This window comes from Lygodium microphyllum, chromosome 16 (genome assembly GCF_053477565.2).
Source record: "Lygodium microphyllum isolate KBCC chromosome 16, Lygodium_microphyllum_v1.1.10, whole genome shotgun sequence".
Taxonomy (NCBI): Eukaryota; Viridiplantae; Streptophyta; class Polypodiopsida; order Schizaeales; family Lygodiaceae; genus Lygodium; species Lygodium microphyllum.
In genome coordinates, this window is record NC_141150.1 from 73,344,915 (window position 1) to 73,371,351 (window position 26,437).

Below are 26,437 nucleotides of genomic sequence, written 5' to 3' on the forward strand. Positions count from 1 at the left end.
TGGAGGTTGTCAAATGCTTATTCTTGGTTTCGGAATGCTTTTGAGCTTGGATTAGGCTCCGAATTGGTCGTTCTTCATTGGTATTTGGCTTTAGTTGGCATGCTTTGGACTGGTCTATGCCTATTGTCACTGCTTGACATTTAGGCCTCTTGTATTTATGCTTTGGTCAAATATGGATGCCACTTGGTTTGCCCATGCTTGATAGTTACTTGGAGCTTCGTCTTCAGATGTATTTGAGCATTTTGGATCTATCGGGCATTACATTTGGTTGTCAGTTACCTACTCTTTGAATGCTTTCAGGCTTATGCTTTACGGGCTTGAGATACCTTGGGATTTATGCTCCGGATGTAACCTACTAGGATTTGGCATGTCTAATGCTATGTATTCGATGTATTTAAGCGTTGCTTGCTCTCTTTGCATTTGACTTCATTTCTAGTGGGAGCCTCTTGGTATCTTCAGATGTACGCAAAGTCTTATTTACAGATGAGCTTGAGCTTGAGCTTGTGGGACAGTTACATGCATTTGCTCTCTTGAGAGCTTTATGTCTGCAGTTTGTTTGTAGTGGGCTGATTTGATACGCCTATTGGGGTAGACACCTATCTCCGTTACACAGGTTTGTCAGTTTTGTATGCATCTTGGATGGTTATGTATTGAGCCTCTTGCTCTATCAGTTCTGCTTGTGGTTGGTCTCTTCTCTTACCCCGAGATCCATTACATGCATGACTTCTGGACCTATGAGATATCTCTTGCCTGACAAGTTATTGGTTTGACAGTTCTTGGTACCTTCTTGCCCCTGGAAACTCATTGTTGGATGTATCTTGTTACTTGGCAGTTATAGTGACATATGTATCAGTGATTGCTTCATTTTGGGACAATTTTACATACTACTGTCATTTATTACAACAGGCTGAAATTTGCAGATTTTGAGCACTTCTATGAGGGTAATACTTACTATTTGATGTTATCTTGGTCATGTATGGTGGACATATGTTTCTCTTGGTAAAATCCACTCTTTCAGTCAGTTTTAACAGTGGTTTTAGTGCATTTTTTGCTAATTACAGCAACTTGCAATTTTGCTTTTTTGCATTGATTTGGGACAGTATGGCTGGTCATCTGAAAGACGCAACTCTCTTTAACATTGCCAAGTTGGATGGTACCAACTATGGGTATTGGAAGTCCCAAATATGACAGGTTTTGGTGTAGAAGTTGTAGATTAAACCCTCGCGTTTCAAGGGTATCAAACCTGAGGATATGGATGATGATGTTTGGATGGAAGTTGATGAGCTATGTAAGTCTACCATCATTTTGTCATTCTCAGAAGAGGTCCATCATAATGTTGTTGAAGATGAAAATCAGAGTGCATGGGATTTATGGGAGAAGATTCAAGAGCTTTATGCGCAGCAAAGTCTTGCGTCAGAGATGTATTGATTGAAGTAGTTAATGGACCTTCGCATGAAGGAGGGGACCTCTCTTTCATCTCATTTTAGTCAGTTTCATGCTATCATGAAGAGTCTATTGTCATAGGGTATTGAGTTCAAAGACGACTTGCACCCGTTATTTCTGCTTGGCACCTTGCCTGAATCATGGAATGTCTTCCGTACTGCCATATGCACAAACAAGCTTGATGGGCTGAAAATCAAAGATGTTGAGAGTGCTTTATTGACTAAGGAAATCAACAGGAGAAACAATGATGCTTTCCGTTCTTCATATGCATTGATCGTTAGAGGTGGCAGAAATGGCAGGCATGATAATGATCATAAGGGTAGGGACTCTCAGAAGTCTAGGTCCAAGTCACATGGTTGCAGTAAGTCCCGTGGACGGAAGTCTGATCTTACCTGCCATTATTGTGGGAAAGTAGGACATATTAGGCCGCAGTGCTATAAAATGCAGATGATAAGCGCAAAGAAAAGGGAAAGAAAAAGTGCAAGAAAAGTCTTCTGAGCGCAGTATTGTATTTGCAAAGTCCAGTGCGAATATAGAAGAGGTTAATGTCATGCAGGCCATTGATTCCGATGATGATTATATATTTGCAGCTTCTTCATGCGATGCCTTACAGACTTTTAAGATACATTCTATGTATACGCAGTGCTGGCTCTTGGATTCGGTTGCGTCCTTTCATACGACACCTTGTAGAGATTGGTTTCTTATCTATTGTACTATGTCTGGTTCTGTGCGTCTTGGTGATGACAGGTCTCTTGATATTATGGGCATTGGAGATGTTAGGCTGCAGTTTCCTTCTGCCAGTTCTTTTGTTTGGCATGATGTATGCCATGTATTTGCGTTGACTCACATCCTTATGTCAGTTGGACAGCTTGATGATGTAGGGTATTTTGTGTGTTTTGGAAAATCTGCATGGAAGATTACTCGTGGTAGGCTTGTTCTTGCAAGAGGTGCCAAGTCTGGCAGCCTCTATTCCTTACTTGTATTTGGAGCTACATTGGATCATGTTTTGTCTGTGGGTTTCATTTCCCATGTATCTCTTTGGCATGCTCGTTTGGGACATATGTATCGTAAAGGAATGAAAATGCTCCGTGCTTTGATGTATCTTCCGCCTTTTGACTCTTCACATTTTGATTCTTGTGATCATTGTTTGTATGGCAGACATACTAGAAATACACATAAAAATTCTGGTAAGAAACGCATGGGTGAGTCCTTGGCTTTTGTGCACTCAGATGTATGTGGGCCCATGTTCTGTCAGTCACTTGGTGGGGCAAAATACTTTGTTATTTTCATAGATGATTACTCATGTAATGCTTAGGCTTATCTCATAAAGAGAAAATCCGATGTCTTAGACACATTTCAGCATTGGCTTGCATTGGCAGAGAACTAGTTTGGAAAAAGGCTCAAATGCCTAAGGTCAGATAATGAGGGTGAGTATGTATCGCGTGCTTTTGAGCAGTTTTGTGTTGAGCGGGGTATTAAGCATCAGTTGACCGCCCCTTACATCCCATCCTAGAATGGTATGGCTGAACGCATAAATAGGATCATTCAGGAAAGGGTCCGTAGCATGCTTAGCCAGGCTGGCTTACCACAGCACTTTTGGGCTGAGATAATTACTACTGCAGTGCATCTCATTAATAGGTCGCCTAGCAGTAGCATTGACTTTCAGGTTGCAGAGGAGGTATGGACAAGCAAGCCCCTCTCTTATGATTATTTGCGTGTCTTTGGGTGTGAGGCATTCTGTCATGTGCCCAAGGACAAACGCAATAAGCTGGATCCTAAAAGTGTCAAATGCATTTTCATTGGCTATGGAGATACAAGAGAGATGGGTTACCGTCTATGGGATCTGTAGGCGCGGAAAGTGATCCGTAGCCATGATGTCATCTTTCATGAGGACAAAATGCATATGCAGCCTGAGAAAGTGGTTGAGATACGCAAAGTTATCTTTCAGGAGGAGCCACCTGCTCCCGTTCAGTCCGCTCCATGGCTAGCTAGATAGCGTGTAGCATCACCTGATGCTCATGGCCCAGATGCTGGACATGCTGATGTTAGGCAGGATGTCGGTCAGGCAGCAGAGCCTGGATTGAGGCGTTCTATTAGAGATAGACGACCTCCTGATCGTTTTGCGCCCTCTATGGATTATGTACTGGTTACAGATGCAGGAATCATTTATGATAAGGCTATGCACAGGGGTGATTGTCACTCTTGGGAGAGGGCTATGCAGTCTGAGTTTGACTCATTGCATAAGAATTAGACTTGGGATTTGGTTTCCTTGTCTCAAGGTAAGAAGGCTTTGCCATGCAAGTGGGTGTACAAGTTGAAAAGTACCCCTAGACACCCCAAGCCGGTATATAAGGCTCAATTGGTTGCTAAGGGTTTTAAGCAGGAGCATGGTGTTGAATTTGATGAAGTCTTTTCTCATGTGGTCAAGATGACCATTCTACGCTTAGTCTTGGCCTTGGTTGCACAGCTTGACCTGGACTTGTACCAGATGGATGTCAAGACGGCTTTTTTACATGGGGACTTGAATGATGAGATTTACATGGAGCAATCTAAGGGCTTTGCAGACCCTGGCAGGGAACACCTAGTGTGCAAGGTAAAGAAGAGTCTATATGGCTTGAAGTAGGCACCTAGGGAATGGTACCATAAGTTTGATGCATTCATGTAGTCAGAGGGCTACAGTCGCAGTGCTATGGATCCGTGCTTGTATATGAAGAAAGCCCGTGATAGTTCTTTATTGCGTTTGGTACTCTATGTGGATGACATGCTTTTAGCAGGGCTAGCTCATGAGGAGTTAGATGCTCTTAAGGCTCAGCTCAAGAAGAGCTTTGAGATGAAAGATCTGGGATAGGCCTCTCATATACTTGGTATGCAAATTACGTGCGATCGATCTCAGGGACTACTCTATCTATCACAGAGGGAGTACATTCATAAAGTCCTTGAGCGCTTCCGCATGTAGGATGTTAAGTCTATTGGCTGTCCATTACCTTCTCATGTGAAGGTTTCACATGCCGATTGTCCGCAGACAGATGAGCAGAGGGCCGAGATGGCGAAGTTTCCCTATGCATCAGCCGTGGGCAGTCTTATGTATGCCATGATAGCCACCCATCTAGATATTGCTTTTGCAATTGGGGTTGTGGCACATTGTATGGCTATATACCTGGCAAGAAACATTGAGATGCTGTGAAGGGTATCATGAGGTACCTGAAGGGCACAACAGATATGTGTCTTTGTTATGGCAACCAGGATACAAGAGTCGTGAAGAACTGACTCTGATTATGTAGGACATGCAGATAGTAGGAAGTCCACTTCTGGCTATGTGTTCACTTATGCTGGAGGGGTTATCTCTTGGATGTCCAGGGCGCAGAAGTGTACGACCCTTTTTACTACAGCGGCTGAGTATATTGTAGCTACAAAGGCTTGCAAGGAGGCTATCTGGTTAGGCCATTTGATTGCAGAACTTGGTATGACAGATGCTATGCCTACACTGCATTGGGATTCTATGAGTGCCATTCAGTTGGCTAAGAATCCGGTCTTCCATGCGAAGATGAAACATATTGAGGTGACGTATCACTTCATTCACGAGGTTGTTGAGGACAGGTCTGTTGACCTTGTTAAGATTCCGATTGAGCAGAATCCTGCATACTTGCTCATGAAGAGCCTCACTACTGAGCACTTCCGCCTTCCTCAGGAGATTGATGGGCATTGGATGAGATGACGTCTTTTTCCTCATCCTGTTGTACATGTGTACATGTTGTATTGTCTTTTCTTTTTTCTCTCTCACTGGGGTAGATTTGTCTTTAAGTGGGAGGGTTTTGGGGGTAAGGGCGCCTCCGCCTAGCCTCCCGTGTATTACTACACTGACAGTATCCGCCACTGCACACTGCAGGTGGCGGGCGCTCGTCACAGTCACTTATTCTTTATTCTTTAGTGACAGTTTGAATAAAGGAAAGCCCGGCCACACATTGTGGTTGTTGGAGTTCCCACTTTTGAGTCTCTCTCTCTCTCTCTCGGCTCTTGCTCTCCATCCGCCATAGCTCTCACCGTCAAACTTCTTCCTCTTGGGTTCCACTTTCCTTTCACTTGACTGCCTTTCATGTCTTCGTGATCATGCCTGGAAGAAGGATGCCATTCTTAAGGCACACCATTTTGTTAAACTTTTGGTTGGTGGTCTCTTCCCTTGGGCCAATAAATAAACTTGGATTCTAGAAGTTATCATAGTTTCTACTCAGTTGTGTTTTGTGTTTCTTGTCAACAAAGACTTTCATGGTTTTACAATTGAAGATTGAAGTGAAGTTTTGCTGCCTATATAAGAAATGGATTTTGATGCAGAACACTGGTAGTCCCATGATGACAGCTTACAAGCTTGTTACAGTTGATGCTCCCTATTGGGGTTTTGGCTATCGAATGGAGCAAGCTCTTTTGGGGGTAATATTCCTGTCACCCCTGTTTAACTTCAATGTTCTTTAATTTCATAGTTGCATATATTCTGGACACTACTGTGTTCCTAATCTTTTGTTGAACTTTTGTGTCTGTTTTCTCTTTGGAGTTATCATGCAAAAAAAGCTTCCTGTTGTCTGAAGGGAAAAATTTGAAGTTATCTAATCCTTTCAGACCTGATTCCAGTTCTTGAATTGCTAAACTTGCACATATCTATCTTGAACAGTTATTGCTATTGTAGTTTTTCTGTTGAACTGTTGCATTAGTTGTCTCTCTAGAGGACATCATGCAAAAAGTCAGGAGTGTATAGATGCAAAGTCTAAAGCATATAAACAAAGAAGAATCAAGAACTGTGAAAAAAAGCAATGTCCTAACCCCTAAAATGCTTTGGGGGGCAATATTGAAAACCTCTCTCCTCTAGGTAGGTCATGGCTCTGAGAAGAGAGATTATGTCCATGGTTGCTTTGTTCAATTTGGAGGTTGCAAGGAAGGCAACTAGGAACATGAGCTCATTGGGAGGGTATCTAGAAAAATGGATGCTGTGATGGTGGCAGGGGTGTTAGTCAATTCAAGGTGCATGCCTCTATCAACAAACATCCCCAGTTCAATTGTGCAAGTTGTTCACAACTATCATCTTGATTATACCCCAAGTATCTGTCTAAGAAGCTATATACCTCCTTGCCCTGACATGATATCAATGCATGATTTCTCTACATTGCCACATTAACTTCTGTTATATCCACTAACTTTTTGTCCTTTTTTTGGCACAGTGACAATTGGGAAATTGAAACTGTGTGTTCAATTTATATATAAGCTAACCTAGAGACTCTTCTAAAGCCCCTTGATAATGGTAGCATGGTACCCCATAATTTGGGTTTATTAGATATGACCATTGTTTGATCTTTTATTATTTTGGTAATCTATCAATTCAGCCTAGTAAACAAAATCTGTGGGGATTCACTCATGGCTGGAATTTGGAAGGAAACGAAGATGAGTTTGAAGAGAGAAATGGAATTTGGCAGCTGGAAGGGATTGTTGGGACTGTTATTGAAGGAAAGTTGCTATTGCTACTTTCGTAGTTTCTGCTTTTAATTTGGCAATGGTGGGGTTCTTCAGAAGTTTCCTGAGCTGATCTGTGCAGGAACAAACTAACCAGAAGTAGTGTCATGCCCAACCTTGATTTGGAGAGCCATAACCTGGAACTGCTAAGGAAATAAGGTATGCAGAATCCCACAATGCCAGTAAAGGGATCCTCTATTAGAGCTAGACAAAAGGGGTAGCTCGTAACTTCACAAACTGATTTGCTACTATTGCCAGTGTGAGCATGCTCGTGCAAAGGGAAAGATTCCTTTGCAATCAAGGCTATAAACTCACATATCCTGTCAAGGTATCCTAGATTAAAAAGAACAAGTCATGTGTGAGAGTATGTAAGGAGCATTATGCTTATACTGGTAACTGAAAGAATAGTAAATCTCTGAATAGAAGCTAAACAGCTAACCATCTTTGGTGAAGTACATACACCTGTGCACCCTAGCAAGCTGGAGTCCCACCTTGAAAAAAAGCCAGCATATGTGCAAGTACTTTGTTTTACCGTCTTGTATACTCAAGGAAACATTTCCAATGTGAGTAATGGGATGGGCTGTATCATCCCTGGTCTCCATGTAGCCTAGAGACTTTGGACTCTGCATCTTTCTAAACCACTCTTCATGAGAAGTCATGTGGTTAGAGAGACATTTGAGTTTACATGCCATACATTATTCTTAGATGAACCATCAACAGTTATAGTATTCATAAAATGTTGCATGATAAAAAGGTGCTTACTTTTGTCATCATTATTTTTGCTAGTGGAAGTATAATTTCCTTGTTTTTTCACATTTCTAATTTTAGCTTTCTGTTTGAAACAATTACTGAAAATATGACATTTCTCACCACAATGCTAGCATTCCCTATTATTATTAGAATTCTGTTTTGCTGTCGGTTAAAATGTGCAACTTGTCCTCTTTGGCTCCCCCTTCCTCAGGACTATCCTCCCCTATTTTGCTATGCGCCATAACTTTGAGTAGACTTTCTTTTACTTAAAGAAGAAGAGGAATCCAAGCTAAGGCTCTTCTCCTTAAGTATCAGCATAGAGATCAAATTTGCAAAGTTAGGGATATCATCCTTGGTATTCATAAATGACTTGAAGCTCTGAGCTTCCACAATACTCTTGATCTTTAATGTATAGTCATTGATGGATAGATTTTCTTTTTTAACTTGATTCAGCTTTAATTTGAGTAGCAGTTTTTTGGCCTTTGTGTTTACCTCAAACAACCTTGCCAAATTCTTCGAAGTAATTAGGGGGGTTTTAGATTCTTGTAAATAGCCCATCAAACTATTTAGTGACACTCACAAGAGCCAATAACCACTTTTAAGGCTGTTTGGTCTACATTATTGAAAGATTAGGCATACCATCACTATAGAAACATGAAGTGTTCCTTGAGACTATTCGGCATGGCCCATTGACATACCAATTTTGTGGCTTCTTGTGAGACTTTAAGTGGGGTTTCCAAGATCTAATTGAAGTAAAGCCCATGTGATTCTTTCAATTGAGACTTGCTGGCTATCCTTTTGAGAGGTTGTTTGGAAGCATCAAATAATGAGAAAAGGTTTGCTTCTTGTGGTAGGTAACATCAAGTAGGCTATAAGCACTGATAAATGTTATCTATTAAGACATTGCTGTTTTATATTTTGAATTTTAACAAATATTTCTATATAGAATATTAATCGAAAAGCTAATTTTAAACAAGTAACATGTTTTGTCAGTTTTGCAACATTGTTGTAGAAAAATCCTTAAAAAACAACACATATTTTTCCAACATGTTTAAACAGATAAGTGTGTGCATAAAGTGCCTGGCTAGCTGTCAAGTAACTGAATGAAAGTGTTCTCGCAGGCTGAGAGAGCTCTCTTTCTTGAGAGCCATAAACGCTGCTTTGCATGGATAGATGAATGGTTTGGACTTTCTGAGGATGAAGTGAGACAGTTGGAAGCTGAAAGTGATGCTATTCTTTACAAGGTTTGTGCAGCGTACCAGAGTGGGTTCTTTTTTCCCACTTGCTAATAGGGAAACAAGGTGGTCAACATGTTTTTAAAGGAAAGAAATGATTAGGTTCACGTGGATTCTGACAGATGGTATATGAGCATTGCATGATGCATTAATGGCAATTTGTGTAAGAAGCAGAGGTCATGGCTTTGGAAGATAATGAATCAAGATTTTTTCAATGAGAATTTTTGAATTAGTTTCTTTTTGTTGAATCAAGAAAAGACAAAATGTTCCTTTTAAAATCACTTTCTGAAAGGTGGGATCTTTCCTAGAACTTAAGAGACAACGCTTTCAAAACTTGTTTGGACTCAGATTATTAGTGTTATTTTTACTGTTGCGAATAGTCTCATTATTATTGTAAATGAAAACATACTTACAAAATCCAAGTGTTCCCTTTTAGTATATAATTTGAGGATTTAAAAAAAGGCCTATCACAAGAAAAATATGGTTGGCGAAGTCCATCTACTCTTTGTTTGTAAAAACTGATGTTATGAGTGTTTGTTGCAATTACCTTGAAATATTTGCATGCCTTCTGGATTGTTCTATTGACCAAAATGCATATCACCTCTTTGTTCATGATTTCTCTTGTGTTGTAGGGATTTAAAAACATTTGTAGCGGCTGGCTGATTAATGAAGCTAGTAAATCCTCAATGACAATCATGGGGAATATTGCCATATCACATACCACTTGAGAGAAGCAAGGTAGTCAGTGACAAAGTGAGGTTCTGCTCGTGTTTATTAGGCAGTTAGGCTGTGTCACTGTTTTTTGCCGTGTTTTGAGCGTTCATCCTCAACCGTCCAGTAATCCTTAATGGCTTCCTCACGTCAGGGTGGTAATGTGTTTTCCTCTGCTCTTAAGACACTTTTGGAGCGTTACAAATCTTTGGGAAACTCAACGATAATCATGGATGAGTCACAATCAAGTTCCAAATGGATTCTTCCTGAGATTGGTACATCTCATATACATGGTGAGAATCAACTATTTAAGTTTAAAGCTTCCATAATGTATATTGAAGACCAAGGTATTTTGACAATAGGAGATACTCTCTCTGAAGATCAACATGTTAATCTTCTAGCACTTGTACTCCCAAAAATCCAAAAACACCAACACAAAAAAGACTATCCATATCTCCACCTCGGATATATAGCCATATGAATTATTCCCCTCTTTTGTCGGGGCCTAAATGCCTCTTGTATGGCTGCTGTTTTGGACACCAGACACCTTCAACTTCATGTCTTTGAATTACACCCTAACTATGTAATAGCTATGGATGACCCCTATCTAGTAGAATTGTTGGTACTTCATGTTAGAACTATGGGATTACAAATGAAGGCATCTTCTACCCATTTAGCAATTCAATATAGAATGGTATTTCACTGTATGTCTCTAGCAATACCAAGAGTTGTAGAAGGAGTCAATTTTCCTAAAGATAAAGGCTAGACCATCATCATGAAGTCAGATGAGACTACACAATGGTTTCTCCTTGATTGTGTAAATTGGTCTGAGATTGAGTTTCCACACGAATGGTAGATGGATATAGCTTCTCTAAAAAAGAAAGAACTCTTGCCTCCAAAGGTCATTAAAGTACAAAATATTAGAGGCAAGACATTGTTTTTGCCCCAACAACAAGCTCAAGAACTACTTGTTGCTGACCCAATGGTCCCTCAATTTCCATTACAACCAGAGCTCAAGGTTTCCCCTTCTAAGAAGGCAAATGTATTAAAGTTTCACACTCAACCTTGTTCCCATGATCACATAATTCATGGTGTGTGCCAACATTGTAAAAAATTAATAGAAAAGGCTTCTTCCTCTTGTTCAGTTCTCAATGTTGTACAGGAATTCGAATATGAAAATAATCAATATCAGGTTGCTTCCTACTTGAGACCCCAAGATACTCCTTGAATTGCTGAACTTCAAGCTGCAAATTGGACACATTTAGCACTTACTAGTTTGATAGAAAAAATGGATTCCCTTCAACAACTTTTTGATCAAATACTTGCCTTATGTCAACAATTGGTAAAATCTTCCACATCAAAATCAGCTCCGATATTGCGTACAAGTACAATCTCTTTACTTGTGCCTACTACAACTGCTGTTACAGATTGGACAAATTTCTCCAACAAAAAATTGCAGAAGGGATAGGGCTCTCATTTTTCCTCTTCATCAACAAGAATCTTAAATGTTCATCAAGTTTTTGATCATAAGGGAAAAGAAAAAATGATTATCCCTACGGCAAAAGGGACTCCAGGCATCGTAAAAATCCCTCCAATCCTAGAAAATGATCTTTATTGCTATGAAGATCTTGATACTTCTGATGAAGAATATGTTGATGATCTTTTACAAGAAATACATCACATTTATTACCCTATGATGCCAGATGTACAACATAAATCTCCTTTGAGCTCTAGCTTATTTTAGAAACCTCTCCAACTTGGCCATACTGTTGAAGAATTAGCAGAATATCTCGAATTTATGTTTCCAGATTGGTCAGATCAAGATTAACATGCTGCTTTTGACATTATTGATGATTATGATCTTAGCCGAACCAAAAGACAAAGAGAAGCAAATCAAGTGCTAGATCAAATGCCTTTGCGCATTGACCCAAAAAATAGACATAAAGAAGATCTACAAAGGCATGTCAAAGCCCGCATTGATTCTAGGATGATGGGTGAGAGTATTGAACAACGCCCTCCAAATATTTCTCCTAATGAGCTTCCATCATGGTATTTTAGAGACTAATCTGCCTATACCCTTTTCTCTTCAGATGAGGATGGTGACAGTGTGATCGATGAAGACTTTGTCCCAATCAATCTACATAGATTACAGGTCTCTTCAACTTCGGTTTTCCAAGCTCAGCTAAATGCTTATGATGTAAGTAAAACATATTAAAAAATGTATCCGTTTAATGCTTTCACTGTTCCAGTAAATGCTACTTCTACTTCTACCTCTTCTTCAAAACCTTCTTACAATCAATTCTACAAGAATATTGGTGTGCTCGAAAAGGTGGGCTCATTTCCCATTTGGTCTATGGACAGGAACTCTCCTGAGGAGATCAAACTCCTCATATACATGATGTATGCATATGTGGGACAAGAAATAGTAGAAAAACCCCAAACAAATAGAATAGACATTTTGAATGCCATGATGCATGGATTTGTTGGTGGCCTCAAATAGTGGTAGGTATATATACATCCCCAAGTTAAATTGGCTATTGTTCAACATACTAATCCAGTTTGAACTTCTTCTTGGTGAGTTAGTTGGAAATAAACTGGATGATGTGCTAGAAGCACATGAAGCATTCTTCAAGTCTAAATTGTGTGACCCCAGATTGTACAAAGAATATCTTATTTACATGAGAGATTTGCTCTATGAAGGTCTTGGTGCTCATGACAACTCAATGAAAGAACAAAGGACGAAAAATGAAAATAGAGATTTCATTGATAGTGTGGGATAGATCATTCAAACTATAGAACAGACTATTAAAGAAGTTTGTCATCACCAAGATGACCCAAGTAAATCAGAAGTTTCCTAAGTTTGTATGCAAAATAGCCTCCAAATTTGAGGTTGATTTTGGTTGTAAAAATTGTAACTGTGGACCTACTAGTCACAATGGCTACAATGGCCATAGACATCGCCACTCCTCCAACCGCTACTATAAAAATTCAAAATCCTACTTCAACAAACAAGACTACAGCCACAGATCCTCCAGACACTCCAGGCATTCCCATCGCCACAGGCATGGCAAGATATACCACAAGTTTGATAAATTCAGAAACCATGACAAAGATTAGATGAAGGAACTTAAATGCTACATTTGTGGTAGTTTCTCCCATTTAGCCAACAAATGCCCTAAAAAAGAAAAGGCACAGACAAATGCTGCAAAAGTCAATATGCATTATTACAATTCTTCCTCATCAGATGAATACTATGAGTATTCCGATACTGATAGCTACTTTTATGACAGCAATGACAACTCTACTAACTCTAGGAATAGCAACACTTCTTGGCATACTGCCAATTCAGATACAAGTGATGCTACAGACACTGAATTTGATATAATATTAGATTACACTAAAGATTCTGAGGATGACATCATTCATCCTGACAAGTTTGAACCCGTGAATGCACATGCAATGCTTTTCTCTGGAAGGAAAGACAAGTTGGATAAAATGTTTATGGGAACCTCTTCTACTTTTAGAGATGAATCTTCAAGGAAGGCCAAAGGAAAGCAAACAAAGCAAAGCTCATTAGAATCTGATGATAAGCCGAAGACCGCTATAAGACTGCTTTTTGCGTCCCTCAAGGACATTATCAATGGACTGTCCTAGCTTTTGGCATAAAAATTAATTGTACCAATTTTCAGGAATGGACAGATTCCATTTTTGCCAAGTTTCCTTTCTGTTTGGTGTACATTGATGACATTCTTGCCTTCTCAGAGATAGTTGAAGAGCATATTGAGCATTTGACTCAATTTGCTAAGGCAATTGAAGATGTTGGCATGGTCCTATCCCCAACTAAATCCGTGATGTTCTAGACCACTATTGAATTTCTAGGATTGGAAGTCAACCAAGGCACAATCAAACTACAGGATCATGTTCTCACTAAAAATCTTGATATGCCAGATACCTTTACTAGTATGAAGCAATTATAGCAATTTTTAGGCTGTTTAAATTGGATAAACTCCTTTACACCTAACATAGCTACTTATTCCAAGGATCTTTATCCTCTCCTTCGAAAAGATCATTTTCATTGGAAACCAATCCACACCTTGGCTATTCAAAATATTTTTAAAAATCTCATCAAGCATTTGCCTCCCCTTCGTCTTCCTATAGGATTGCCACTAATCCTTTACACTAATGCCTCTGATTCCGACTGGGGAGCATGTTTATGTGAAGAAGTTTCTTCTACCCTTCACCTTTGCAGATACGCCTCAGGAATCTTTTCTAGTACTCAACAAAATTACCCCTCTTACCAACAAGAGATACTGGCCATGATTAAAGCAATAAAAGCTTTTAGATTTTTCATTGAGTTTGATCCTTTCACTATTCGGATAGACTTAAAGCATGTACCAAGCTATTTGTCAAAGAAGGCTCCTAATGAGATCGGGAATAAAAGACTTTTGAGGTGGTCTCTCTTTTTCGATGCCCTTGATGTAACATTCGAACATGTTCTAGGCATCCAGAACACTATTGCTGATCTTTTATCTTGACAACCACCTTGACACTTGTAAAGGTCATAGACAATATTCCCCATGATGTTGTATACTATCTTTTGTATTTTCCTGCCAAAAGGCATCCAAATTCTTTTGTCAGCAAGCACTGTCTAAGATGCTTTCTTATCCCTTTACGCGGATAAGTGTATCCTTCCCTCCAAAGCCTATAAATACCCCCTTTGTATTTCATTTCGACAAGAATGCAATCAGAGTTCAGTTCTCCAGCACTATATGGTCTTCTGAAGCTTTCAAAGTGTCACTTACCCTAGCAACTCAAGCATCTTTCTTGAAGTGTCTAAGCTTTCTATTCTCACGCACAAAACCCTAACTTGTCTCCTTGGAAAGAAGGAGACAAGTTAGGGTTTTGTGCAGCAATTTTCAACAAGAAAGTAGTATATGTCGAAAGGCGTTTGCTCTTTGAGTAGATACATAATGTGGAATACATCTATTCTGTCACAGGGAATGTGTGTATTCTTGGTGTGTGCAGCAACAAAATTTGTTTGCTCTTTTTTGGAGGATGAAACTCATGCTAGGAATACCTAGAATCTTGTGTGAGAGGCTTGAAGCACAAACATTGCTAAATCCTAATGTGGATGGGGTAGGTAGATCCTGTATCATGCAGTGTTGGCAAAGAAGGGAATCTGGCTGTAATAATACAGTATAAAAGAAGCAGTCCACTCTGGTTTCCTGTTAACTAATTTCAAAGAAATAGATACAAACAGCTACAAGGGTTAGAAGCAGTTCTACTTTGGGGCTTCATCTCTAAACTGGAAAATATTTTGCAGCTGGCCCCATCTAGCAAGGAGTTTATCGCATCACTGTTCTTAATTTTGAGAAGGACATTAGACATCAAGTCTTCTGTGAGAGAGTGAAAAGTATCAATTCAAATTAATGCAAAAATGATGCTTCTAAGAGGTCCATTACTTTCCCATGCTTGCCAACACTTGACCGAAATTCCCAGTGATGATATTGGATCAGCATAAGGGGAACAAAAGAATGAGAGAATGTGTGAGAAAAATACATGTGAGTTACCCTCACCCAAGGCCCATCAACACCCTACAATGTGCAAACTTTTCGGGGGGTAGACTCTTGGTGAGAAAGTTTGTAGGGTTATCATTAGTATGAAATTTGATAAGCCCCCAACTTGCCTATCTTCAAGTACCTGATGAATGAAGTGATACCTCACTTCTATGTGCTGGGTTTTTGCATGAAACATAGGATTCTTTGCCAACATGATGGCACTCTGACTATCACTGTGCAACAATGGTGTGTCTTCACACGGAGGCCCAGGTCTCTCACTAGATAAGTACACCATATGGCTTCTTTGATCTATGAATTCAGAGAATGTAAATGACACAGCTTTGTATATGGAAATGATGTGATTATCCTTGAAGGGTTTGGCATCCTTGGAGGTGTTGTAGATTGCAATGCTCTAATACAATGTTTAATTTCCCCACAAAACCAGGACACCAACACATATTGCAGAGTCCACCTTGATTTCAAGATGAAGTAGAGGAAAGACAGCCAGATATTTTGGGTTCCACATGGTCCTTGACTTCACAAAACATCAATTTTTCATTGTGATCAATTCTCTCTAGTGTTGGAGGTTATTCAAATGCCCAACTCTGTGTTACCCATAGAAGGGCCCCATAGCAGAAACGCCTCTCAAACCAAAGTGAGCTACATGATAAAAATCCACAATGATCATTGGATGTTGGTAGGGTTCCCTGTTTAGACACTACATGGGGTCTGTCTATCAGATGCAATTAGGGGATGGCCTATGTGAATCTCATAGTTGGGGCAAGTTAGGAGTGAATGCAGGTAGTGGAGTAGACATCTGAGGCATGTTGCCTTGGACGAGAAGTTATCAAATGTTTCTATCATAAGGTTTGGAGCAATAGCCCTGATTGGGGATCTGAGGGCAGCAGTTGCCTAGCGAAATGTCAAGGGTGGGAGCCCCCTGCCCGACAGTACATATAATTCTCCTCAGAATATCCCCTTATACATGAGCCAATGTAGGTGGATGAGTAGGTCAAATTGGACCATACAAGCAGTAAGTCTAGTTGGATTCAGACGTAAGCAAGGGAGGTCCCATCTGTACTTTTTGTTTTCTTATAACAACAATAATAAATATTTTGCCCGGGGGAGGAGGGTGTGAAGAAATCTGCTAGGGTTTGCATTGAGGACACATAAAGTGTACGACCACGACAGAAACACAAAGGGACAGACGTAGACACAGAGAGCAAAACTCAAACCCTAAATGCAAAACTCAAAACTCAAACATAGAAACTCCAACACAAACAGAAGAAGGGAGAGAGAGAACTCAACTCTGAATCCCAAGTCTGTGACCACCAGTCGGAGTGTGAAGAGAGAGGAAACTGCAAAACAATGGTATCAGAGGCTGTTGAAGAACCAAACGCAAGCAGTAGAGGATGCAGGGGGCGGCCCCAAAAAGCTGCAAACATAGTAGATAGAGTGTTGCTTGATGGAGGAGAGCATCGACCAACAGTCGCCTGGCAGTGGAGGACCAAAACGCAGGGTATTGGAGGTCGCTTGATGAAGGAGGAGGGCTGCCTACTGCCGCCAACAGCTAGAAGCTGCAAACATAGAGAGCAGATGAAGGTGGAGGTGCTGGCGATGAGGAACAGGGCCAAATGCGGCAGGAGGGATGGTGCCAAACAGTGGGCGACAGCTGGAAGAAGGCGCCAGGGCGTTGCAAGGTTGGATGGAGAAGTGGCAATAGTTGCAAAGGTTGGACAGCCATGTGGAGGTAGACTGATGGCTGAAATCTGCACTGGAGAGTGTGAAACCTGCACAGACAGAATGAGGCTGAATGGGGGCAGACTGTCTATTTATAGATGTGGAAGGGTGCCCCAAAAATTAGGGTTTTTGGAAGACCATTGAAACTCTCTTGGACCGCTCCCCTTTTTAGGGTTTTTCATTAATGAAGTGTGTTTTGGGGCTGTTTAAGAATGCTAATCAGCTGAAAAGCGTGTTTTAGCTCAATAGAGGGGGACAAGCGGGCGGGGTCCCCATCCATATGCAAGGGAGTTGGTGAAGAAGGCAAGGGTTGTGGACAAGGAGAGGAGCTTGGCTGCAGTAGGGGGACGTGTGAAAGGGTGCATTGCCCATTGACTGGGCTGTCTACTAGCTCTATGAAGGCCCTTATGCTCTCTTTCACTTGCCATGACATCTGTGGATCTTGCAGATCCCTCATTGACAGTTGCTATGCAGGGTTTTGGGGGGGGGGGGTGTTTCCAGCCTGTGGGGTGGGCTGCTGCTGCATTCTGCTCAAACCTAGAGGAGTCAACTGCTTGGTGACTGGACTCACGACATCAATGCACTGGTTTCATTGCTCAGCACTGATCTTTGACCACCAAATCATGATGTCACCTGCCACAAGCCCAATGGCTGCATCCCAGAGGTGTGCATGGTAGCTATTCAATCCTTCAGCACGAACGCCAATCACTGCATCATCGGTGGAGGCAGGTAGTGCCCACACTGAAGAGACAGTCGATATCCTCCAGAACATTGCATTTTGCTGGCAAACTTGGGAAAAGAAGACTGATTAGGTGATGGGGGAATCATAGTGCAAACTGAAATCCTTCACACCAAACCACTAAACAAAGGAACTGTGTAAATGATCGTGTGGCAGAATGCCATGAAAGCAAGCATTCATGTTCAAAGTTATTTGTCTAATTCTTATTAGAGCATTGTCCAAGTCTTTTGAGTTGATCAAGGTGGATGGGAGCCTCAGTTAACATACTATCTATGCTCATGACTAGGATATATATGTGCGTGCGTGCATGTGTGTGTGTTTTTGAATTTTCATGTCCATGAGCACTTTAAATCTCTGCATTAAGTCAGATGGATGAGCATCTTTTGACTTTGAAGCTCTATATTAAGTAGAACTACAAAATGGATAAAACTAACTTTTCTTACTCTTTTAATGCTTTGACTAAGCTCTAGATTGCTGTGTCATTGTTAATTTCCAGGTATTGCATGAAGGTGCTGAAGGATCAAGTCATTCTAATTTTGGAGAAAATTCACAAAGTGCAGGTTTGAGGGAAGCAACTATGGTGTCAGACAGTGCCTAGGAAGGCAGCTATCTTCTGTTATAATCAGTTTCTCATGTTATGTGATCAGAAATGGCCCCAACCAATCTCACCATTATTGTGAAAATGGCACTCCCTGCGAAATAAAGGACATAGCCGGGGAAACCTTGGGTGATTGGATTATGTAGAGAAAGCTCTACTATTTTGGGCCGCATGATACCATGATGCCTGGGGCCTAATTGGGTGGAGGTGCCCTTTTCACACATTGTGCCACAAAGGCGAATTCCATTTGCAACAACTCATTATAGAACACAATTCCCATATTCCTTTTCCATTGTAATCTATACGCTTTGTAGCCAAAGCAGGCAGCACGCAAATTCTTTACTTGTATATATTTAGGTGATGTTATTAATCAGAGCAGAGAACGGTAGCTCACAACAGTGCGCTTGATTTTGGAGCAGAGTGGCGTGCATTGTTCTTGCTGCGGCGCCCAGTAAACAATGCATTTCTACATGAACCCACAACTGTTCAAAAACCCTCTCATCCTTTAGTCGAGTGTGAAACTCCAACCGTTTTGGGTGCATCAAAGCAGAGATTTCTCCTATGTATTGCAGAGGCATTAAATCTAAGAGAGGGTAGACCTTTTACACCATTCAAGGGACTTAGGAATTTCTTGAGTGTAGTGATAGGGATACTAGAGTACTTAAGGGGGCTGATTGTATTGCTCAGAATTGTTGGAGCCACTAATGACCTTGATTGAGATATGTTATTCTGAATTCTATTCAAAGGTTTAATGTAGAATCCACAAACTTTTGCCACTAATGACCTTGACTGAGATATGTAGTTCTGAATTCTATTCAAGGCTGTAATGTAGAATCCGCAAACTTTTGCCATACAAGATCTGCAAGGGCACTCTATTGACACCATTCAATTGGCCTTCTTACCCTTGTGTGTGTTTTGGCTGACACAAAAATGAAAAGGAATCAATTTAGATTTGAAGAGGATTATACTTGAAGGCTGAGCTGCTAAGGCGGCAAGATGTGTGCACAAAGGGTTTGCTTCAATCCCAGGGATGGACCAACCTTGGCACCTTAAAAATGTATCACAACATGTTCCAACCTTCATAATTAGGATCATTATAAGAAATTTGTTACCTTTGTTTGTTAGGGCATATGCTATTACAATGGTGTGGTGACAAAGGCGATTCTTCTTTGAAAAATTGCCCCTAGTTAACTTGTGAAGTGGTCCATTTACAGACACTTTTTTGCTTGCTTGTGAAGGGGCACACTTACTAGACTCTTTTTAAAGCAAAATCTTGAGTGAGCCCTTACTTTTTGGAAGAAAAGTAATGCTAGGAGCTGTTCTTTGACACAAAAGGGCAATGCTTCCATGCACTCTCGTTTGCTTAATTCTTCCTTGTTTAAGACTAACCAACTCCTCTAAATCTAACCTTCAAAGCAAAATTCTACATGAAATTTGTCTTAATCAATTCATGCAATTATGTGCTCGTGTGCCTTCTAAATCTCTACATGGAAGTAATTCAACACTACAAATATTACGAGGGCATCAATCATTGTACGCAAGGTTTCATAGATTCAATTAATATGACTTTTGACAATATTCTCACTTAAGGAGGGAAGACCATCATGGGCAAGCAAAAAGTGTGCAACAAGGACGTATGAATGATATGTCCTAGTAGGCCTTAAATGCACTCTCCCGATGTCTTTTTTAAGCTTGGTGCTGTTGTTTAAGGAGTCACCTCTTGGAGGTGTAGATTACCAATGTAAATGTATGGATAACCTCATAGTTTGGTGCAATCTCCTTGGGCTTGGGAGTGGTTGGATGGATGGAGTTATGTTTGATTTTAATGTTTGCTTGTTATTAGATTAAAAAGGTCTTAAATGGGTTTTGAAAATAAGATGTCAAAATTTGAGCATGTTCCTATATTAAAGAGGTCTTGAATGGGTTATAAAACTATGATCTTGAAATTTGAGCATGTTTTAACTTGAAGTATATTTACTTAATGTAATCAATAGTATACACATAGGTGTGTGCGCATGTGCACACAGAGAAAAGGAAAGCAAAGGAAAATGAAAATTTTATCATGTCCTTTTAGATGTCTCAAAGGCATCTAAAATGAAAGGAAAAGGAAAAGGGAAAGGAAAATTGTATTATTTGAGACATCTAAAAGGAAAGGAAAAGGAAAATTGTATTATGTTTTTTTAGATGCCTCAAAGACATATATGACAAAAAGGTGTGCATCATAGGTTTCAGTCACAATCCACTTCAGAGTGCCATTTGCACAAAAAGGAAATAAATTACTTATCAAAATTACCAGATATATGATGATCCAAAAGTAACTTAGTGCTTTGGCTTTTGGAACTCTTGCCGATGACTTTGCCAACTTAGTAAATTGTCCATTCGCCCTCCTATTGTGTTGCCTTCATCTTGGCAACTTTACTTGATCATGCTTTGAGTTGAGTTGGTGTAAGTTCATTTGTGGTCCATAATTGGTTTCCTTGATAAATTTTGATGCTTTAATACTTCACCTTTATCTTTCATGCTTCCAACTACAAAGTTGCTTGATGCTTTCCTTGCTCGATGATTTTCCATGGTGTTATCCACTCGAACCCTTTTTCTTTTAACATTGGTCTTATTGTGGTCTCTAGCTTGTATGTCCTTGAACATCCTTGGCCTCTTTTGTGAGTTGGTTCCTCTTGTTTCTTCATGCCAACCCTCAAGAAGGCCTTGTGAACATGCATGGAAAGTAATTCTTTTTTGCAATATAGCTTCATAAACTACTAAAAAGATGGTGTTTGTCATATTTTTTTGATGTGACTCTTTTGCTTTGATTTTATGATGTACTTGTTGATTTGCCTCCATTGTTTTGATTATTTATATAATTTCTCATGCACTTTGGTCATTTGGTAGAGTGAGATAGTGTTGATGAATACACGATTGAGACAAACATTGATTGACTTGGAGAAAAACATTGGGGAGAGAGAGAGAGAGAGAGAGAGAGAGAGAGTGTGTGTGTGTGTGTGTGTGGGAATTCCAATAGTCACAACATGTGACTTGCCTTTCCCTATTCTTTTTGTCACACTAAAAGAATAAAGAATAAAGTGACAATGATGGGTGCTTGCCACCCGAAGGTACATATGTGAGTCTCTATACAATAAATGTAGGCGGCTAGGCATAGGTTGACTTCAATGCCCTACAATCTGCCACTTAAAGATAAACATGTCTCAGTGAAGAGTAAAAGAAAAAGAAAATTACAACATGTAGATAGATTACAATAGGATGATGAAAGATGTTATTTCATCCTACACTGATCAACCTCTTAAGAAATGTATATTATTCAATTGGGAGACTTTTAATGAGTAGATCTATAAGATTTGTATCCATAGGGATTTTAACAAGCTCAATGGACTTGTCCTCTACCACCTCCATGATGAAGTGATAGTGCATCTCAATAAGCTTTGTCTTTGCATTGAAGACTAGATTATGGGCTAACTGAATGGTGCTCATCAAATCGGAATGTATTGTAGGAGTCATAGTCACATCAAGATTTGCAAACTAGTAGCTTAACAAAAGGGCCTCCTTGCAATCCTAAGTGGCTGCAATGTGCTCAGTCTCAATAGTAGACAAGGCCATGCATTTCTGTACCCTAGATATCCAAGAGATAGTATCTCCAATATTAGTAAAGACATACCTAGAGGTGGACTTTCTATTGTCTACATGTCCTGCATAATCTAAGTTAGTGTAACTAGTGACTCTTGTATTCTAGCTACTATAGCAAATACACATATTTACTGTTTCTTTTAGGTATCTCATGATACCCTTCGTGACATCCCAATGTTACTTATAGGTGTAGCCATATAAGGTGCCACAGCTCCTCCTCCAAATGGTATACGAGGATGAATGGCTATCATGGCATATATCAAACTGCCTATTGCAGATGCATACAAGACCTTGGCCATCTTGGTCCTATCATCATCTGACTGTGGACAATTGACTTGACTAATCTTCATATGAGAAGCTAAAGGACAACCAATAGGCTTACCATCTTGCATATGGAATCACTCTTTCGCACATCTAGCTCAACATGAGCATTGCTAGCTATAAATATATCATCAACTTGTAAACCCACTTACATGGCAATGCATGTTTTCCATCAAGCAAGAAAATTAAGTTCAATGTATGGTTTTTCTATAGCAAATCAAACTCAGAGAGCATAGCCCTCTCCCAAGAATGAGAATCACCTCTTTGCATAGCCTTCTCATAGGTAAGTGGCTTAATAGAGTCTCTCACCAATTTAGAAACCATAGAGGGCTCATAGTGGTTAAGAGGATGTGAAGCTTTGACATAGCACCTCATTGTAGGACTTGTATCGTAGATCCTAGGCCACTACATCATTGAATGTAGTAGACTGTCTCATTGGTCTAGCTATATGATAACATGAGGTTCCTCCTAAAAGATCATCCTACGTACCTCAACCAATTGCTCTAGTCTCATGTGCATCTTATCCTCATGGAAGATAACTTCATGGCTATGGATAATCTTCTAGGCCTAAGGATCCCAACGATGATCGCCTATCTCACTTGCATCCCTATATCTAAGAAAGATGCATTATAGACTTTAGATCTAGCTTATTGTGCTTGTCTTTATGAATGAATATGGCAAAAAGCCTCACATCCAAAGACTCACAAGTGTGCATATGGGGGAGGTTTCCCATAACATATCTCCTTTGAAACTCTACTACTAAGAGTATTATATGGGGATCTATTAATGAGATGCATAGTAGTAGTAATTGTTTCAGCTCAAAAGTATTGTGGTAAGCCTACTTGACTAAGTATACTACGGACCCTTTCTTGAATAGTCCTATTCATGCACTCTACAATACCATTCTAGGGTGGAATGTATGGGGTGGTCAACATATACTTAATACCCCTCTCATCACATAACTGTTCAAAAGTCATAGATACATATTCACCCCCATTATTAGAATGTAGTTATTTTAGCCTATATCCAGACTAGTTCTCAACCATGGTGAGAAAGCATTGAAATGTGGGTAAGACATCTGATTTTTGCTTAATGGGATAGAACCAATGCTTATGTGAAAAATCATCTATGAACATAACAAAATACTTCGCACCTCCCAAGTTCCACCCAAGGATTGATAGGGCATGCAGCCATAAACATTCACTCACCACATGTGTAGAATCAAACTTCTTATGCATATAATGAGTCTACCTACCATAAAGATAATGATCACATGAATCAAAACAAGAGAATCTGAGGGTAGGACTGCGAATAGGTCAAGAATTTCTTTCCTTCTAGAGACATGTGTCCAAGGTGATAATGCCATAAAGATACATGGTCAACAAACCCAAAAACAAGCAAAGGGTAGAGGCTACCAACCTTGGAACCTCTAGCCAAAACCAAACTGCCACAGGCGATATTCCATGAAGAATCATCAAAGGATACATGGTACCTAGCATAATCAAAATGTCTAGCTGAAATAAGACATTTCATCAAAGCCAAGATATGGCATACATCATGAAGCACAAATAAAGCACCAATACCAAACTAACATCATCTATGCCAAGGATATCCAATGTAGTGTCATCCCCTAGTTTAACTGAATCCATAACAGTATTGTAGCTATGGAACCAATGGTGATGTGGAGTAATATGAAAGGGAGCCCCCAAATTAAGAAGCCAACATAGCTAAAAGATATAACTCTAATGTCAACATAGACATGTTCAAGAACATACATTAGTGCCAAGCATGCACATATAAGCATTTACATGATCATGTGGTATACTTAAGAAGCATGTAAATTTTAATACATAGAGTTTTACCAGTTAACTGCTTGCTTCCCAAATAGTGTATAGTAGTAAAACTCTACACAAACTAAGCTATTTGAGTTCAAAGAAATTCAATAAGCACCTTAAGGCATTAGTATAATATTCGGGCATCAAAGCTAAGCTCTAAAGGCATCATATAAGCAAGGAGGAGCTCAATACATGTTGCCCTGGATTATTTACATAGATCTGCACTATTCCATTGTAGTCAATGGTGGTTGAAGTACTTCACTTCGAAGAAGGAACCAAATGTAACCAAGAAATATCAAAATGAATCACAAGTGTTTAACCAAGTTCCCTAGAGGTCCAAGAATTGGAGTAGAGGTGAAATCTGAGCAGAAAAGGGGGCAATGATAGTAGATGCAGCCATGCTAGATTTGGCTACACTCCTTACTGGTTGGGTTGAGGGTCAGGCGGCGCAGCACATTGTAATGCTCAAGGCATCCCCATTTAGGTCTTGGATTGAGCATCAATGGCTACTTGGGGAAGAAGAGGGTTGAGTTGCCATGAAACCTTCAAGTTGAAGCTTTGAATTCAGGGTGAAACTCCTTGAGTCTAAGCTCTGATAGTAGTTGGAAGCTAGAGCTTGAGTGGAATAATTACATAAGTGGATGCAAAAGCAAAGCAAGAGCTATGGCAGATTGAGCAACAGAGAAAGAGAGACATACACCATATAAGGAAACTCTAACAGTCACAATGTGTGACCTACATTTCCTTGTTCTATTTGTCACTAAAAGAATAAATAATGAAGTGAAAATGATAGGCACATGCCACTTGAAGTGTACATATTTGTGGGCATGTACACAATAAATGTAGGTGGCTAGGCAAATTGGACTTTAACCCCTAACATTGGAGTCACATTCTCTCTCTCTCTCTCTCTCTCTCTCTCTCTCTCTCTCTCTCTCTCTCTCTCTCTCTCTCTCTCTCTCTCTCTCTCTCTCTCTCTCTCTCTCTCTCTCTCTGTGGGTGACTCTTTTACATCTATGTGTGTCACAACATCAAAAAATTGGATAACACATTAGAAGGCATGAGTGGATTTATACTTTAAGAATAGTGTTTTGAACATTTCTAAACTAATGTATTGTAAAATCTCATTTACTATAGATACATTTTAATATGTGCAATCAATGTAGGACTTCTAGCTCTTATGTAACATTTGACCTTGATTTAATCAATGTACAACATGTGACCTTTATTTTGGAGGCTCATTTAGATCATGTGCATATTGGTACATTGGACTTAAGAGCAATTTTACAATCAATGTAGTGCTTTTATTCATATGTAACATTGGATCTTACTTTTTAAGGCTAATTTACGTCTTGTGCATATTGGTAGGTTGGACATGTTTAGAATGACTAGTATGGTAATCCTAGCATATTTATAATCTTATATTGGTTCTAGTTTAGATTCACATAGTTAGTTTCAAAATTTTTAGAATTCTCATGTGAGGATTGCTCACACATAAGCACTTCACTATCATGCTTTCCTTATTATTTTCTTTACTAAGTTGGTCTTAAACATTCAAATAATGATTTTCGTATTTTTGTTAACTCTTTTATAGGAATTTAGGGCATTATATATATAGAAAATACTTTGAATTCTTTCCATTTTTGGAACATTGAATGACCAGTACATAGGAGTTGTTAAGATTGTTTCAAGCTGTATCATTCAATATTTAGATAACTTTTAGTTTGAGATATCAAGTATGGAAATGTATCATGTTTGATAGTATCACCATTTTTGGTATTTATTCAAACACTTTTTGGACATGTATTAAGTTTGAAACACTAATCAATGACAAACTATTCTCTTTCTATGAATCTACCAATTCTCTATTCTATTTCTTTGATGTAATATAGAATGTTTTGAGAGTGGTTCTACAATTTACTACAACTATTAGTAATTATTAATTTGATGTTCTATGAATATCAATGTGTGTTTATCTGATGCTTTTGCAATACTCTTATTCATAGAACTAGGATGTTCAATGATGTTTAATCCATTGTGTCTGCCATGTATCTCAATCCAATTGCATTGAAGTTTGTGCCACCATCTTTAGGAAATCGTACACAAGGACTATGATCCTACTCAAGGGAATGCCATTGACTAGGTGGAGAAGTTGCAAGTGTTTTTGAGTAACTTCTAGAAGGATGTTGCCTCATGAATGTCAATTTTGTGCCGAGTCATGTTTGTTGAAGAATCTATGGAAAAATTTAAGAAGTTAATGAATTTATTGGTTTTGGAAACCTTAATGTTGGACCAAGTGGTTCATTGTGCAAAGAAGGATGATTTGGTTTTGCATGCCAAATTGCAATCTCTTCATGTAAAATCTAGTGAGCATT

At 39.5% G+C, this 26,437-nt stretch overlaps 1 protein-coding gene across 5 annotated transcripts in view; it reads left to right on the top strand.

Annotated features, from left to right (window-relative positions):
• LOC148022980 (uncharacterized) overlaps positions 1-19,235 on the top strand; it is a 33,895-nt gene extending 14,660 nt beyond the window's left edge. For 2 of the 5 annotated variants that reach the window (XM_087695933.1, XM_087695937.1), the window contains exons 4-6: positions 5,773-5,868; positions 8,811-8,933; positions 18,169-19,211. In XM_087695933.1, the coding sequence (XP_087552059.1) occupies positions 5,773-5,868; positions 8,811-8,933; positions 18,169-18,270 (321 nt within the window). In that variant the 3' untranslated portion in view covers positions 18,271-19,211. Of the gene's footprint in view, positions 1-5,772; positions 5,869-8,810; positions 8,934-18,168 lie in introns of all 5 variants that reach the window. The other 3 variants (XM_087695934.1, XM_087695935.1, XM_087695936.1) reach the window with 3 other exon arrangements.
• The last annotated feature ends 7,202 nt before the right edge of the window (positions 19,236-26,437 follow it).